Genomic DNA, 18,018 nt, shown 5'->3' on the forward strand with positions numbered 1-18,018 from the left:
GAGGGAAGCAGTAGTGATGAAGGTAGTGAGGGAGGCAGGATGCAGCAGCAGACAGGTAGTGAGGGAGGCAGGATGCAGCAGCAGATAGGTAGTAAGGGAGGCAGGGTGCAGCAGCAGACAGGTAGTGAGGGAGGCAGGATACAGCGGCAGACAGGTAGTGAGGGAGGCAGGATGCAGCAGACAGGTAGTGAGGGAGGCAGGATACAGCGGCAGACAGGTAGTGAGGGAGGCAGGATGCAGCAGCAGACAGGTAGTGAGGGAGGCAGGATACAGCGGCAGACAGGTAGTGAGAGAGGCAAGATGCAGCAGCAGACAGGTAGTGAAGGTGGAAGGATGCAGCAGGAGACAGGTAGTGAGGGAGGCAGGGTGCAGCAGCAGACAGGTAGTGAGGGAGGCAGGATGCAGCAGCAGACAGGTAGTGAGGGAGGCAGGATGCAGCAGCAGATAGGTAGTAAGGGAGGCAGGATGCAGCGGGAGACAGGTAGTGAGGGAGGCAGGATACAGCGGCAGACAGGTAGTGAGGGAGGCAGGATGCAGCAGCAGACAGGTAGTGATGGGAGGCAGGGTGCAGCAGCAGACAGGTAGTGAGGGAGGCAGGATACAGCGGCAGACAGGTAGTGAGGGAGGCAGGATGCAGCAGCATACAGGTAGTGAGGGAGGCAGGATGCAGCAGCAGACAGGTAGCGAGGGAGGCAGGATGCAGCAGCAGACAGGTAGTGAGGGAGGCAGGATGCAGCAGCAGACAGGTAGTGAGGGAGGCAGGATACAGCGGCAGACAGGTAGTGAGGGAGGCAAGATGCAGCAGCAGACAGGTAGTTAATGTGGAAGGATGCAGCAGCAGACAGGTAGTGAGGGAGGCAGGTGCAGCAGCAGACAGGTAGTGAGGGAGGCAGGATACAGCGGCAGACAGGTAGTGAGGGAGGCAGGATGCAGCAGCAGACAGGTAGTGAGGGAGGCAGGATGCAGCAGCAGACAGGTAGTGGGGGAGGCAGGCTGCAGCAGCAGACAGGTAGTGACGGAGGCAGGATACAGCGGCAGACAGTTAGTGAGGGAGGCAAGATGCAGCAGCAGACAGGTAGCGAGGGAGGCAGGATGCAGCAGCAGACAGGTAGTTAAGGTGGAAGGATGCAGCAGCAGACAGGTAGTGAAGGTGGAAGGATGCAGCAGCAGACAGGTAGTAAGGGAGGCAGGATGCAGCAGCAGACAGGTAGTGAGGGAGGCAGGATGCAGCAGCAGACAGGTAGTGAAGGTTGAAGGATGCAGCGGCAGACAGGTAGTGAGAGAGGCAGGATGCAACAGCAGTGATATAGGTAGTGAGGGAGGCAGGATGCAACAGCAGTGATATAGGTAGTGAGGGAGGCAGGATGCAACACCAAGGAGATAGGTAGTGAGGGAGGCAGGATGCAACAGCAGTGAGATAGGTAGTGAGGGAGGCAGGATGCAGCAACAGTGATATAGGTAGTGAGGAAGGCAGGATGCAACAGTGAGATAGGTAGTGAGGGATGCAGGATGCAACAGTGAAGCAGGATGCAGCAGCAGTGAGATATGTAGTGAGAGAGGCAGGATGCAATAGCAGTGAGACAAGTAATGAGTGAGGCAGGATGCAGCGTCAGTGAGACAAGTAATGAGTGAGGCAGGATGCAGCATCAGTGAGACAAGTAATGAGTGTGGCAGGATGCATTAGTGAGACAAGTAATGAATGAGGCAGGATGCAGCAGCAGTGAGACAAGTAATGAGTGAGGCAAGATGCAACAGCAGTGAGACAAGTAATGAGTGAGGCAGGATGCAGCATCAGTGAGACAAGTAATGAGTGAGGCAGGATGCAGCATCAGTGAGACAAGTAATGAGTGAGGCAGGATGCAGCATCAGTGAGACAAGTAATGAATGAGGCAAGATGCAACAGCAGTGAGACAAGTAATGAGTGAGGCAGGATGCAGCATCAGTGAGACAAGTAATGAGTGAGGCAGGATGCAGCATCAGTGAGACAAGTAATGAGTGAGGCAGGATGCAGCATCAGTGAGACAAATAATGAGTGAGACAGGATGCAGCATCAGAGAAACAAGTAATGAATGAGGCAGGATGCAGCAGCAGTGAGACAAGTAATGAGTGACGCAGGATGCAACAGCAGTGAGACAAGTAATGAGTGAGGCAAGATGCAACAGCAGTGAGACAAGTAATGAGTGAGGCAAGATGCAGCATCAGTGAGACAAGTAATGAGTGAGGCAGGATGCAGCATCAGTGAGACAAGTAATGAGTGAGGCAGGATGCAACAGCAGTGGGACAAGTAATGAGTGAGGTAGGATGCAGCATCTGTGAGACAAGTAATGAGTGAGGCAGGATGCATCAGTGAGACAAGTAATGAGTGAAGCAGGATGCAGCATCAGTGAGACAAGTAATGAGTGAGGCAGGATGCAGCATCAGTGAGACAAGTAATGAAGCATGATTTAGCAGTGAAGCAGGATGCAGGAGCATGAAGCCAGATAATGAGGGTGGGTATTTGAGGCAGGATGAAGGAGCATGAGCAGTGAGACAGGCACTGAGTAAAGCAGCAGTGAGACAGGCAGGAGGGAGGAGGAGGAGGAGGAGGGAGACAGGTTACCATGCTGTGTAAGACCATGATAACCAGTAGAGTTGCTCGTAGCATCCCGGTCTGGCCTCCCCAGGCCAGCTGAGACCAGCCGCCTCATTGGCCAACTCAACCTGTCGCAGTTGGGATACCCTAGAGTGCTCTTCCTCACACCTTAACATGTCCTCGTTATTATGACGTGATTACCAGTGAAAGTGAGATGTGAAGGAGCTAGATACATGCTTAACGTGATGCGGATGCTGTGAGCATCGTGTGAATTATCTCAGTGGTGTACTTATGAAGTTATGAGCTAATATTCACTCCCTGGTGCATCTTCCAAGATGGCCGATCATGGTCATGTTTATATTCAGGTATGTATGCTGCTTGCTCCTCTACATGGACTTTCTTTGGGGTTTTAGGGGCGGGGGTTGAGGAATTGAGGGGGTAGAGGTGGAAATGGGCTGGTGGAGTGGCGGTGGTGGGCGGTGGTGGGCGCGGGCGGCAGGTGGTGGGTTGGGTTCATCAACATTGCAAGCAGCAGTGCCCTGTTAGCAGGAAGTTAGCAGATGAATGCCATGAAGGAATTGTGGGTGGTTGTGAGGGTGGTAAAGGTGGCAGGTGTGAGAGGGTGGGTGGTGGGCAGGGTGGGCGTGGGTGCTGCTGACCGCCCACCTCACCTGGGGACTCACCTGAGGGTGAGTAACAGGTCCTTGCCAGCCTCCTGCCCCTTGCCCACCCCGCCCACCTCACTCACCCATCATTTACCTCTAATTCACTTATACAAATTCGAAATAACCATCAAAATAGTTTAATCACTAACTGTAAACTTCACAAACTGTGTCAACAGACTACATTTTCACACCAATGGAAATAAGTCACTGTCTGACTTTTTTGGGTTATCCCAGGTTCTCTACACATATACTGCTATGTATGATCATCTATGTAACTGTATTTGTTATACCTGAATAACCTTACTTCCTTACTTACACACAGTTGAGTTACTTAGTAAGTTTATTTAGGTACAGGTGCACTTATGTACAATTATCACACAGTCTAAATTACATATGATGACCAAAAAAATCAGACAGTGACTTATTTAAGGTTTAAATAGTAAAATATTACAAAAGACTCCAGTGGAAATAAGTCACTTTGACTTTTCTGGGTATCCTAGGTAATATACACTATGTATGATAATTGCACTTATGTGTACCTGTACCAAAATAAACTTACTTAAGGATCTAAGTGGTTTATTTAAAAGCAGATTTTTTAACTTCTTACTTAAATGAATGATTTATGCATTTACTTATGACTTATGGGTTTAGCTCTTAAAATGTTTATAACAGATTGCCCCAAGAATTGTAAAATTTAAAATTTAATGACAAATAACCAGTGGAAATAAGTCACTTTGACATTTCTGGGATATCCTAGGGAATTTACACACATGTTGCCATGTATGATGTATGATGTAGTCATTTAGCCTTAATACTATAATCTGTAAGGACTTAACCACAAAATACCCAAAACCTGTAAACCCCACATTGTAACCATTATAGAGAATAAACTTGAATTGAATCGAATTGAATTGAATTGAATTGTACTTCTGTGTACCTGTACCTAATTATATTTGCTTACTAACCCACATTTTTGAGGGGAAACAAAACATTTTGATAAGTCTTGAACCATTACTAAGTTTCCTCTCAAAAATGTGATTTTTATTTTTTTAATTATCCCTGCCATGGTTTTGTGATTGATTCTGTTAAACTTTATGTTTTTAAAACCATTTCTAGATAGCACATAAAGAGCCCGAGGATCTGGAACTCGCTACCAGAACCAGTAAAGGATCCCCTGACTACTTATAAATTTAGGACTTTGCTAAAAAATCATCTTATCTCTCAAATAAACCAAAACGAAGGCTAATTAGTTATATTATGTGACCTCTAGGCTTTTAAACTTCAGCCAGTCCATGAAATATTACTGCCTGAACCATTATTTGTAATATTGTTTTTATTATATGCAACTTCAGGATTATTATTCTTAAAAACCTCTGCCTTGACTACTTTGCATTAGTATTAAGATTAAATAAAATTGTAATACAGTTAACCACTACTATCTTGTCTAGTTTTAAGTAGTTACTATGTACTATTATCTGTCTAGTTTTAAGTAGTTTCTGTGTATCAGGACCTGTAGTGCAGGTCCTGGTAAGCCTGCACTACCAGTCCTGGTAGGCCTACACTACCAGTCCTGGGAGGCCTACACTACCAGTCCTGGGAGGCCTACACTACCAGGCTTGATAGTCCTGGTAGGCCTACACTACCAGGCTTGATAGTCCTGGTAGGCCTACACTACCAGGCTTGATAGTCCTGGTAGGCCTACACTACCAGGCTTAATTGTCCTAGTCTTCAACCTGCTGAAAGTTCAGAGAAGCGAAATGTTGATAAATTAGACTCCCGTATTAGGATTAGTCTGCCTGAAACGCCCCGGCATAATAGTGGCTGTCCTTGAACTTAGCAAACCAAAATTGTAATTACACATTATAACCTTTACAAAGAAATAAACCTTTAGCTTTATCTTTATTCTAAATTCAAATTTGCTTAGGTGGCATATTGACATCTTCCTGGTAAAGTGTACTGGTAAAATATTCTTGAAATTGTACATTACTAAACAGACAGTTAAATTAATTTCAGGCCTGAGAAAAAGAAATTATATTGTTTCTATTTAATTTATATAACAGATGTGAAAAGATGCATTTTAATGGAGTAATATTCATACTTATTTTAATTAAAAACTTTCAAGATTAAACAAATTTAATTTGGGCAAATTTACAGATGTTTTACAAAGAAAATGTAGTACAATTTTGATATGTATTTTTATCATAAACACTGAGCAGTGAATAGGTAAATCCCATATTTGCCTGAAGACTTATTTTAAGTTGATTCTGGGGGTTACCACCCCTGCAGCCAAGTCCCTGGAAAATTACCATACTGCTTTTAACAGTACTGTAATATCAGTTTATACAATGGTTCAGAGGGCTGATTGGATTGCTGCACTTTTCTTTCTGTCACATGAACATATAAGATGACGGGTAAATGTTACAAACTTGTGCTTACATTCAGTATACACATAACGATTTTCCTGTGTGCTCCTTAATAGTTTGTATTCCTGTAATATTTCCTTTGCAATTCAGGATGCCTGATCTAAGACTGAGCACTGGGGACCATAATCCCATAAACCATTAATAGGCACCAAGAAGTTTAGGCATACATACTGTATTTCGTGGCTTATAAGACTTGTTTTAGTTTCAGTGGCTCAGCATTGGACGTAACTGGGAGAGCTACAGCCAACCCCACACCCCAAACGTATAGCTCCCGTCACTGACCTTCAGTTTATAGGACGCAGGGTGATTTTTGGAGACATTTTATGGAAAAACAAATGCTTCTAATAAGCCGCAAAATATGGTATACAGTAGGACCCCACTTATATGGCAGGTTAGGTTCCAGGCTACTGCTGGAAAGCAGGCATCGCCAGAAAGCAGAACGCCATTTTTTCCACTTATAAAGGCATAAAAATGCCAGACAACAAGTTTACACTAACTTATATTAAGTTAGTAATAGAACTAGGCATTAAAATACACAATAAAAAGTAAAATACATACACAGTACATTCATTACTTACCTTAAAATATTTGTAGCCTTAATGTAGGGCAAGAGGTGAGTAGTACTTATTTGTAGGAAGTCAGGTGTAGGTAGCCCTGGCTCCCCATCCCAGACTTAATATATGATATTTAAAGCAGTCCAGAGAGATAAAATACACATTCAGTACACTTACTATTTACCTTAAAATATGTGTAGTCTTAATGTAGGATGAAAGGTGAGTAGTGTTTATTTGTAGGAAGTCAGGTGTAGGTAGCCAGTAGATGTAACTATGTAGTCCACCTGGCTGCATCTACCTACATAGCCATACGACATATAATGTGGTCGAGAGCCATGTTATTATTATCGACATACCTTGTTCACTGAATTTAATCGTTTCTAGCAACTACCTTTAGCTGCCATCATAAATGAGGGAGAAGTAATAAGAATTCATGCAGAGAATTGTAAACAAAAGCAGTGGGGAGTAACTGGGCCAAACACAGATTCATACACATTTTCTCTGGTGCTGGACCAGAGAAAATACAGTGGACCCCCGGTTAACGATATTTTTTCATTCCAGAAGTATGTTCAGGTGCCAGTACTGACCGAATTTGTTCCCATAAGGAATATTGTGAAGTAGATTAGTCCATATCAGACCCACAAACATACACGTACAAACGCACTTACATAAATACACTTACATAATTGGTCGCATTGGGAGGTGATCGTTAAGCGGGGGTCCACTGTATAATGTTTCCCTCCGTCCGCTACCACACCTATAATAATAATAATAATAATAATAGTAATTATAATAAATGGAATTTATTGTACTGTGGGTATATGTATCACGTTTATATGCTATGTAACATGTTTCTTATATAATTTTGAAGAAAATATCATAGATGGATTAATGAAACTGTCTATATTAACATAAAATAAGACATTTAATGTGCCCCAAAATTATTATTACGTAGTACAGCCTCTCCTCACTTAACGACGGAGTTGTTCCTAATACCATGTCGGTAAAGAAACTCGTCACTAAATGAGGAGCATACTATAATGCTATGTAGTGGGTTTATGTCAACCATCTTTGATATTGCTTTAATGTCACCTTTGCACCACTTAAAACATTTTTAGTATATTTTTAAATGTTTATGCAGTAGTGTATTGTATATTGTAATAAACAGAATAGAGGAAATCAGCTCTAATACAGTGGACCCCTGCCTTACGATATTATTTCATTCCAGAAGTCTGTTCGGGTGCCGTTACCGACCGAATTTGTTCCCATAAGGAATATTGTGAATTAGATTAGTCCGTTTCAGACCCCCCAAAAATACACGTACAAAAGCACTTACAAAAATGCACTTACATAATTGGTCAAGTTGGGAGCTGATCGCAAGGCGGGGGTCCACTGTATACACTTTAGGTATGAATACTGGTCAGAGAGCCCGTCTTAAGTTCAAGTCGTTGGTAAACGAGTACATTGCTAAGTGAGGAGAGGCTGTATTACTGTGGCATTAAGACTAGAGGGACACTCTTAGTGATTTTAATGTGTACCTACATGCCAGCACATTGTGTAAGTATATTTAGAGTAACAGAACACAAGTGCAACTAATGTGACATTTTATTGTGGCAATGTTTTGCTCTCCAGGAGAGCGAAACGTTGCCACAATAAAATGTCCCATTAGTTGCACTTGTGTCCTTTTACTTTACATATTGTCGGTAATTCTACCAACATTAATGCAAGTATATACAGGTACAGGTACACATAAGTAGTACAGTGGAACCTCTACTTGCGAGCGTGTCCACGTGCGAGTTTTTCCAAATACGAGCAGCCGATGGGTCGATTTTTTGCTTCCATACACAAGCAAAATTTCCACAAGCGAGCAGACCTCAAGGCAGGTTCCTTGACACTGGTGAGGGGCTCTTGCTCTTGATCTCGGGAATTGTATCTCATTTGTTTGTTGGACTATCTTATTGAAATTTGGGCAATGTATGATGGAAAGATGCTTCTTAACGTACACCAAAAATGAAAGAAATCTAAGCATAAATAATGGAGTTCACTTCTCAGCAATTAGCCACCCCTTAGTGGTAATTTTGAATGGTTTTTATGGTTGTATTTTCGTTTTTTTGGTCTCATTTGATAGAATGGAAGATATATTACAGAAATAGATATGATTTTGATTGCTTTCATGACAAAAAGTGCCTTGAAATTGAGCTCAACCTAGGAGAAATGGTCCACTGCTTAGCTGTTTCAGAGTAAACAAATGACATCACTGTCCATTCCAATATGCAGTTGTGAATGGGTTGACATATTTATACAATTATTGCAATAAGGAATAACAGTAAATCTAGAGTATATATCGTGTTACTATGTTATTTATATTGTCTGTTATGTCATATTAGATGAACTATGTTATATAAATAAGCCGTATAGATGATATTAGCGAAATTATTTATGAAGTATTTTGTCCGGTCTCCAGACAAACTCTCCTCCACCGCCGACGCCGCCCATACCACTACATGAATGACATATTTTATTCATTCTAGAGTATATATCATGTTTCTATGTTATTCATATTGTTTGTTATGTCATACTAGATGAATGATGATAGATAAATAAGCCGTATAGATGATATTAGCAAAATTATATATGAAGTATTTTGTCCGGTCTCCAGACAAACTCTCCTCCACCGCCGACGCCGCCCATACCACTACATGAATGACATATTTTATTCATTTTAGAGTATATATCAGGTTTCTACGTTATTTATATTGTTTATTATGTCATATTAGATGAAGTGAGATAGATAAATAAGCCGTAGAGTTGATATTAGCGAAATTATTGAAGTACAGAATTCCACTGGAATGGATTAATTGCATTTCAGTTAATTTAAATGAGGAAAATTGACTCTGCAAACGAGCAAATCCAGTTGCGAGCAAGGTCATGGAGCGGATTAAACTCGCAAGTAGAGGTTCCACTGTATAGTAATTATCAGAGTATACATATATAATATGGAATAACTTTAAAACATTTGAAATTTTGGAAAGTTTCCGGACATAATAGAGAGAGGTGCTCACAGAGAATGTAAACAAACTGGGTAGGGCGCGCCGCATTAGAAAGACAGGGAGCCGTATAGCGAGTCTTGGCCATAATTTGAAATCGCTGTATTAGCGGAATGCTGTAAGATGAAACACCGTAAAGTGGGGCCCTACTGTATAATGCATTACGTAGCTTTGACCTAGGATAACATAGTCAAGTCTAACCATGTAGCATTTCCATTTCATGAAGTTAATTTGAATTATTTTTTTTTTTTTATCAAAATATTTTTAGAATACCCAACTGATTTTGAGGGTTTTGAGTAAGAATTTCACATCATACCACATTTGTTAGCATCCCATCATTAATTTTATTGGATAATTGTTTAAATGTGTTTTGCAGTGAGAAAGTTATTGATAAAGACTATAACTCAAAACTTTATAACCCATATGGGTTTAATGCTTGTTTTTCATATAAATTATGACACTTATATATGTCATAAATATAGACCTTGAAAATTCTTGTTTCAATATTTCCTCTTGATTCATATTTTATTTCCTTTTGTAGTTTGGCTAATATTAAAGAGATGATATAAAAGCTTTACCACATCAGCCATTTCCCACTAAGGTAAGGTGACTCGGAAAAGATAACATTCAGCATCATTCATTCAATAACTGTTTTGCTAGAGGTAGTACAGTACTGTACTGTACTACGTAAAAGATAAATACTTCTAGCAAAACAGTTATTGAATGAATGATGATGAATGTCACCTTAGTGAGGTTACAGTACTGTACTGAATGCTTTCATAAATAAACATAATGATTTTAACCTTCCAGTTTTATTTTAGACCAGGAAAAAGTATGAATATTGCAGTAATAAAAATGTTTAACTATGTATCTCTAGGAAATAATTCATATTTAGTGGGCCCCTTTATTGATCTAAGAAAAGTTTTTGTTATTGACAACAACATCCTTCTGGTTAAAGTAGAACATTATGGAAACAGCAGTCATGCTCTCGCATACATAAAGTCTTAACAACAGACACCAGTATGTGACCATTAATGACAGTACTTCATCAATTTGCCTTATCAACATAGGGGTGCTACTGGGCAGCATCTTAGGTCCTCTACTATTTCTTGGTTGGCATCGCTTTCGCCTCACACACTGAGTGTCTGTAGTTTGATCCTCGTCGTTGATAGATAACTTAGAAGAATAAACAAGGATACACTGTAGTCTGTAACTTGGGGGGAAAACTCAACAGATTTTTTCCTGTAAATAGGAAATAAACATGATGAACCTAATTTAACTTGTTAGAAATAAAAATTTAAAAATTTTCATCTAATTTATAGGGCTAAAAACATTAATATAGAGTACAGAGTGCCTAATTTTATAGATACTGTATTAATTAACTTTCGATATTTAATTTGTTTTTTGAAATATTTGAAGTATTAAAAAAAATTAAATACTGTACATGTACAATACAGTGCTAAGGGTGGCCCAGGATCTTGATGCGAGAGAGACCACTGAGCTAGTAGATGTTATATAATGAGTGCTCGGGTCTGCTCTTACACTGGAGCAAAGTACCTGATGATAGAGAGGGCCTATAGTTTGACAGTGATAGCAGTTGATAACATCTTTATGGAGTGCCTCAAAGCAGATTGCATTCCATTATTCCCAGTACCTTAATTTGGTTACACATTGATGACTTCTTGGTAATCTGTTCAAGATAATTTGAGAGTCGTATCCATTGTCAAGCTCACATTGGAGCTCAAAAGAAAGGTGAGAAGTCTTTTCCTTGACATCCATCCTCTGAAGGATATCAAATAGTGATATGCTTTTCTTTGAAGTGTAGAGAAAGTCCACTAACAAGTATGACATGATGCACTTTTACTCTCACCACAACACACAGAAGTATGGTTATTGGCCTCTTTCCTGGAGCCCTTTGTATGTCCTTTCCAGACTTTGTTGAGGAGGAGTGTGTTTATATTACTGAACCCTTTCTGTTTTGCAACTCCTGAAATTAAAAGTGCTGACTGTGATGCAGTCTAAAAAATATCTGAAATGGTAGAGAATCTTTTTTCTGAAGGTAATGACATCAAAAATGCAAAATTTGATAGAAAACGTACAGAATTATGCAGATGCTAAGTTTACAGTCTGGGTTCAAGTTATGCACTGGCAATTTTCCTCATTTTGAGTCCTATTTTAAGCCAATTCCATTGCTCAGTTCAATCTAATTCCTAGATATTTTTCTAGCTCTTTTGCTACCGAGTGCAAGAATTGGCCCATTTGACTATCAGAACTACCCTGTAAAGTACACAGTTTGTAATTTCAACAATTTTACTCAAAATTTGGAATCCCAGTTTACAAACAAAGTGCAAAATAAACACTAGGCATTTCAGCCACTAAAGCAACTTTTCCTCTTTTCATTAATCACATCCCAGGCCTCTCCTATGTAACATTTGCCTTCCATTTTCAGTTCATCACAAAAAAAATTAAAGTTTTATCTGATTTCTTGGGTAATGAAATATAACCAAGAATGATTGGTCTTAGTTCAGGCCATCCAAACTGCTGGTGAGGGGCTCTTGATCTGGGGAATTGGATCTGTGCTCCCTGAATTGAGCCTGAATATACCTCCCATCTCCCCCTGCCAGGTGCTGTATAATCCCTGCAGGTTTAGCACTCCCTCCTGATTATAATAATCCAGTAAAAACCCATAAAGCATACTGGGAGGGGTAGGGGGGCATTACCCTATGTGGGTGACAGTGAAAGGGCTAGACCAACTCTTGTCTCCACTTCCCCTCCTTTTTTAATCCAGGATTGCAGATGATGGGCACAGAATGCTACTACTGCTGAATGCATCACTAAAAATGTGCAATGCCAGGTGATGATTTGGCCAATGATATGCTCTCACCAGAAGTATCACCAGTGTGACTTGTACCTTTGATGGGTTCGAGAATTTTTCTACTGACAGCCAGGCCCTGGGCCAGGTTTGTCTGGTGCTTACCTGGTCAAGCAGACTGTTGCTTCTGTTGACCCACTGGCCAACATATTTATCACATCCTGGTTGATTTGGCACTTGTTGGAGATATTTCTATGCATGTTCCAGCAGTGTTTTTGATATCGTTTGGTAAAGTGTTGGAAAGACTGGAACCACGGATGTTGATGCAGTGTTCTGTTATGCCCACAGCACCCCTGTTTTTCACTGGGTTTATTCTACACTTTATCTTATATCTCACTCCACCTTGTTGTTTCACCAGTGTGCAGATTTGGGACTATGCCACCAAATGGCTGCTATAGCTACCATATCCATAAAATACCTCACCAAAAAAAAGAATCCTTTACCTCTCCTCCAGTATCCACAACTGGAATCTATACAGTCCCTTGGAGACACTGCAATAAGAAATATGTGGGAGAACTAGTAGGAGCCTGTCTGTAAAGTTAAAGGATAAATGTGCATGCATTAGGGGTGACCTAAGTAGGAACACCAAGAATCGCAGGCCACTTGCAGAGGTCACCGGACCTAACCGTTAGTGACTTCTTTCCTTGGGGGTACGTGAAGAGCACAGTTTACATACCACCACTACCCGTAACCCTGGAGGAGCTGAAAATTTTGATCACTGAAGCAGTTAGCATGATAACTCCAGATATGCTGCAGAGCATCTGGACTGAACTGGACTGTTGCATCGATGTTTGCCGAGCAACCAGAGGGGCGCACATTGAGTGCTTTTAATGCTACCCTATACCACATGAAACTGAATGAAATCCTGCATCTGAAGCTACTAACTGAAAGATTATTACAAAAAAGTTGCATGTTATACCTGTTTGAATTCAGAGAGTATTTTTGTGGACACCCTGTACTATCACTTAGTGCAAGTATAGTATTTGGCTGCTTACTAAGTTTTAATACAGAGTATTTGCCATTGGGAAAAGAGTACAGTAATTTGATTTTAATATGCTGCTTGAGAGGAATTGTATCGCAGCTGATGGCAATTTTTTTTTTTTTTTTTTAGCCAATCTTACTAAATTTCTTTTCTGCGTATTCTTAGGGTAGGTGACATTACTTTTTTAAGCATTTCATGCATTACTTTACTAAATAAAGTAAGTTTGATATGATTTTGAGATCAGAATTGATTGCAAACATATAATAACATTGATTTCATTTTTTAAACATTAAAACTTCTGTCAACACCCTCTTTTTCTCCCATACACTACCATCTTTTTCATCTCTGCAGTGTGGCACTGAATAACTCTTAATTGGTTTAATGCTCTATGCAAATGCCCGGGGCTTGAACTTTTAATAGGCACGTGTAAGCACATTAAATAGGAGTGAGTGGAGGCAAGTGATGTTCATGACGTAACAGGCTGTTTGAGTGTGAGAAAGGTAACTTTTATAAAAGGATTCAGGAAAACTAGTAAGCCAGACTTGAATACTGGAGGTGGAAATTACAGTGCCAGTACTCTGGAGAAAGAGTAGGGATATAACAGATCAGAGGGTTATCTGAACTCTAAGGTCAATACACTTCTGGCAAAATGGTGATTGACTGAGTGATAATGAAAATATTTCCTCTTTTTTTTTGGGGGGGGGGGGTCACCCTACCTCACAGTGATTGACTTGAGTGACAATGAAAATATTTCCTCTTTTTTTGGGGGGGGGGTTACCCTACCTCACCGTGAGATGGCCATGAAAATATTTCCTCTTTTTTTGGGGGGTTACCCTACCTCACCGTGAGATGGCCAGTGTATTAAAAAAATTGTAGTTCACTTAAAGCAATGATTCTCAGTTTAATTAGTTTTTTTTGCATCTGGTTTAAAACATCTGCTCACTTCTTAGGCATTTATTTATATTAAGTAACTGCTAGTACTATTTGCATGTGATATTGCGTGCTGAAATAAAGCGAATATGACTGTTCCTAACAAATGTTTTTAGAGCCAGTTAATCAGCACATATACTGTACTGGGCAGTGTTGCAACAGTGGTTGGTGCTGGAACCCCAGGAGTTCAGTTCAGTGGCTTACATCTAGTTTCAGCATGATGGGCATCAACTGCTGGAGTTTGATTAGGACTTTGCACAGTACTGTACTGTACATTCTGTGTTTGCTTATATACCTTAATTTCCTGTGGAAGTTTTTGCAATGAGAAGTTGTGTCTACATTATAATTTAATTTGTGAGAATTTAAAACTTTAGATTGCTTTTTAACTTGACTTGTAAGTTTATATTTTAATAGACTTCCACATATTGTGTGGGTTACATTCCTGACAATCAGAGCTGTGTAATTACTGTGAAATGGGGAATAAATAACATATGAGAAAATAGGGTTATGTTCTTGACACCTCCTTTAAAGCTAAATGAGGTTTTAAAAGTTTAACTTAATTCATCAAAAAAGTTAAAGTTATTGATACAGTACCTTACATTTCAGTTGTCTCTGCTTGTTGATTTAGAATAGTATGGAGAGGGTTGATGTAACTTTACCTGGCATAGTTGGATGTAGTGGAGTCCGAACATTTTAAAAATACAGTACTTGTAGCCTACTAAAAAGTTACATAATTTTTTTTCTTAATTTAAATTATGGTTGCTAGTGTAGGTTAATCTTGGATTGTAGAGAGTTGTTGTGGCCCTACTGGACTTAGGTGGATGACCGTGGTTGCTGTGTAGATATTAATGATTATGTGTTGAAGTTGATGCATAGTTGTCAGTTGATAGCTTTATAGGCATATTGGCGTACTCGGATATTCTGTAATGCGCCTTGATAATAGATACTGACAAATTGACTTAGAAAGACACATGAGCAAACACTAGGACATATTTATTAGAAAACATTTCAGTCCCTGGACCTTGATCACTTCTTACGTACAGAGGTTAAGAATCAGTGTATATAGGTGGAGAGTGAGGTGCAAGTGACACATAGTGACCTGAAAAATACCATATTGGGATGAGGACAAGTAGATAGTGGGATCATATGACTCTTGTGTTGTTTGGCAGGTGGGGCTTTGCCTGGTTGAGTATCATGTTTTCTAATGTTTTTGAAATTTTGTAGTTTCCTGTATTATGTGCTTTTATATTCTTTTGAAAGTGAAAAAAGTATGTTTCACTTTACAGCAATTTTTGCTTTACAACAGTATTCATCACTTTACAGTAATTTTTGCTTTACAACAGTAGCCTGGAACCTAACCTGCTGTATAAGCGGGGCCTGGAGTTTACCTGGAGAGGGTTACTGGGGTCAACGCCCCCGTGGCCCGGTCTGAGACCAAGCCTCATCGTGGATCAGGGTCTGATCAACCAGGCTGTTACTGCTGGCTGCACACAAACTGACGTATGAACCACAGCCCGGTTGGTCAGGTACTGACTTTAGGTGCCTGTCCAGTGCCTTCTTGAAGGCAACCAGGGGTCTATTGGTAATCCACCTTATGTATGTTGGGAGGCAATTGAACAGTCTTGGGCCCCGGACACTTATTGTGTTGTGTCTCAGTGTACTCGTGGCGCCCCTGCTTTTCATCGGGGAAATGTTGCATCTCCTGCCGAGTCTTTTGCTTTCATATGAAGTGATTTTCGTGTGCAGGTTTGGTACCAACCCCTCCAGGACCTTCCAAGTGTATATTATCATGTATCTCTCTCGCCTGCGCTCAAGGGAATACAGATCAAGAACCTTCAACCGTTCCCAGTAGTTTAAGTGCCTTATTGCACTTATGTGTGCCGTGAAAGTTCTTTGTACACTCTCCACTGCCCATAATTATAAAACTTGGAATTGTTAGACTCTGTGCAGTAACTGGAGAATGAATCTTCTGGTCGGCTTTAAACGTCTAGCGCTGGTGTGTTTAGCTCAAAGGAAGGTTTGCAATGTTATTGAGCTGCACAAGATTTTATTAAACAACTCAGTTTCTGTGCAATAATTGGTAACTACCTCTTCTGGATGGTTGGAATTTTTAATGGCTGATGCATCATATGAAAAGGATGGCATCCTATAATTTTAGTCTGTGCAGGTGCAGATTTGACACTTCACTAAGATAATTAATAATCTTGGAATTACAGTACAAGTTGGCCATCACTACTCTGGCAATCAGTTATCCGGTTCCATCAGTAATCCGGCACTAATTTCAGCTAGCATAATTTCAAATTTCATCATTTGACTGACTTAGAAATTGTGCAGTTGGTTGTAAATCCACAGCAGCAAGCCAGTGGAGGAGAAAGCAGTGATGAAAATGAGAAAGATGTAGCAGAAAGAGTCTCTGTTGATAGGTTAATTAAGTGTATTCTAACCTAATCGCTCTGTAATTCGGCAGACTCACTAATTCGGCACACTACAGGTCCCAGCGATGCTGGATTAGTGATGGCCAACCTGTATTGCATTCTGTGCAATAACTCCTCTTCAAGGGGGGCTCCTTGTCGTGGTGAAGAGGCTCTTGGTCTGAGGAATTAGACCTGTCGGTCTCCTTCCTCAGACCGAACCTAATTACCCCCCAATCCTCCCTTCCCTATCCCATCCTCCCTACCCTCCCTTTTCCCTGTCCCTCCCTTATTCCCTTCCTCTTTTTGGCCTGTAGGATTCTTCCCACAGGCATGCTGGTTCCTAGGTAGGGGGAAGGGTACCGGGGTCCATCCCATTCCGTTGAGGTTCTTGGCGGTGGCATAATTTGCCGTGGAATCTGGATCGCCTGGGGATGTCCCGATCCCTCTCTGGTATCCCGGAGGGGGGCTTTGGGTGTCTTTCGGGCGACGGGTGTATCTCTGGAAGCCACCTTTCGGATTCCGGGGGTGGTGGCCAAAGGAGGTATGCTTTGTTACGGATATCCGGCCGCCCTCTCTTTTGTCCACTGAGGTAGCTCGGCAGACGTGAGGTTGCTATCCTGGATTGCTGGTTTACTGGCATGAAGGGTAGGGTATGGCATGGGTTCCATGCTGCATCTGCGCTACTTGCGGTGCTGAGGTCCTCTTGGGCGTGGAGGGAGATTTCCACCCCTTTCATCCCTCCTGGGAACTATTCCTCCCCGCTACCCCATTTTTTTATTCTTTTCTTATTATTTTTATTTTATTTTCTTTTTTTTTTCTTAAAAACAAAAAGAAAAGAAGTAACCTAACCATGGAGAACCCAGTCCATGAATCCACTACCCCCGGGCCTCTTCTTGATACCTCACCCCATTCTGACCCTGCCTCGTTTTTTGACCACTCTTCGGACACTTCTGCTGCCCCTGTACCTCTTGATGGTGCTGTTTCCTCACCCGCTTCAGGTACCAGGGTTTTGACTGACTCCTTCGATTTGTCTGACATCCGCTCTCCTTTGACTATGCTTCCGGCCTCTCCCTCTACGGTGCGGCAATTTTCGAATCGCCAGCCAGTTTCATGTCAGACCAACTCCGGTCCTGCTCCTAAACGCCAACGACAATCTCCTGATGATGCTACTTCGTTACCTTCCCATTCTACTCGGAAAAGACCGACACGTCATGCACTCCCTCTCCACGCTCAGTTTTGGACCACACAATGGACTAAATTCTTTACTTTAAGACCGACTTCTTCTACTGCCTATCTTTCCGACCATAGTATTGGCAAAGCACTCCTACGGCGTGTTGGTAGAGATATTTCATTTCATGCTCTCAAGAGCGGTACGCGCATCATCACTGTCCAGAATGCTACCCAAGCTCATGATCTTTCTCTCCTTTCTCATATCGATACTACTCCTATCACTATTGAAAAACATCTTTCTCTCAATTCTTGTAGTGGTACTGTCATTCTGCCCCATACCATAGTCCAACAGAATTTCCAGACATGTGGCAATGACATTCTTGAACAGC

The 18,018-nt window shown here is 41.2% G+C and overlaps 1 protein-coding gene across 4 annotated transcripts in view; it reads left to right on the forward strand.

Annotated features, from left to right (window-relative positions):
* The first annotated feature begins 2,676 nt into the window (after positions 1–2,676).
* Positions 2,677–18,018, forward strand: part of Pkn (serine/threonine-protein kinase N) — a 792,491-nt gene continuing 777,149 nt past the window's right edge. For all 4 annotated transcript variants that reach the window (XM_070103966.1, XM_070103967.1, XM_053790731.2 and 1 more), the window contains exon 1: positions 2,677–2,937. Coding sequence is in view for 2 of the 4 variants with exons in the window: in XM_053790731.2 (XP_053646706.1) it covers positions 2,908–2,937 (30 nt within the window). In the remaining 2 variants the exon portion in view is untranslated. The remainder of the gene's footprint in view (positions 2,938–18,018) is intronic.

This window comes from Cherax quadricarinatus, chromosome 88 (assembly GCF_038502225.1).
Source record: "Cherax quadricarinatus isolate ZL_2023a chromosome 88, ASM3850222v1, whole genome shotgun sequence".
NCBI lineage: Eukaryota > Metazoa > Arthropoda > Malacostraca > Decapoda > Parastacidae > Cherax > Cherax quadricarinatus.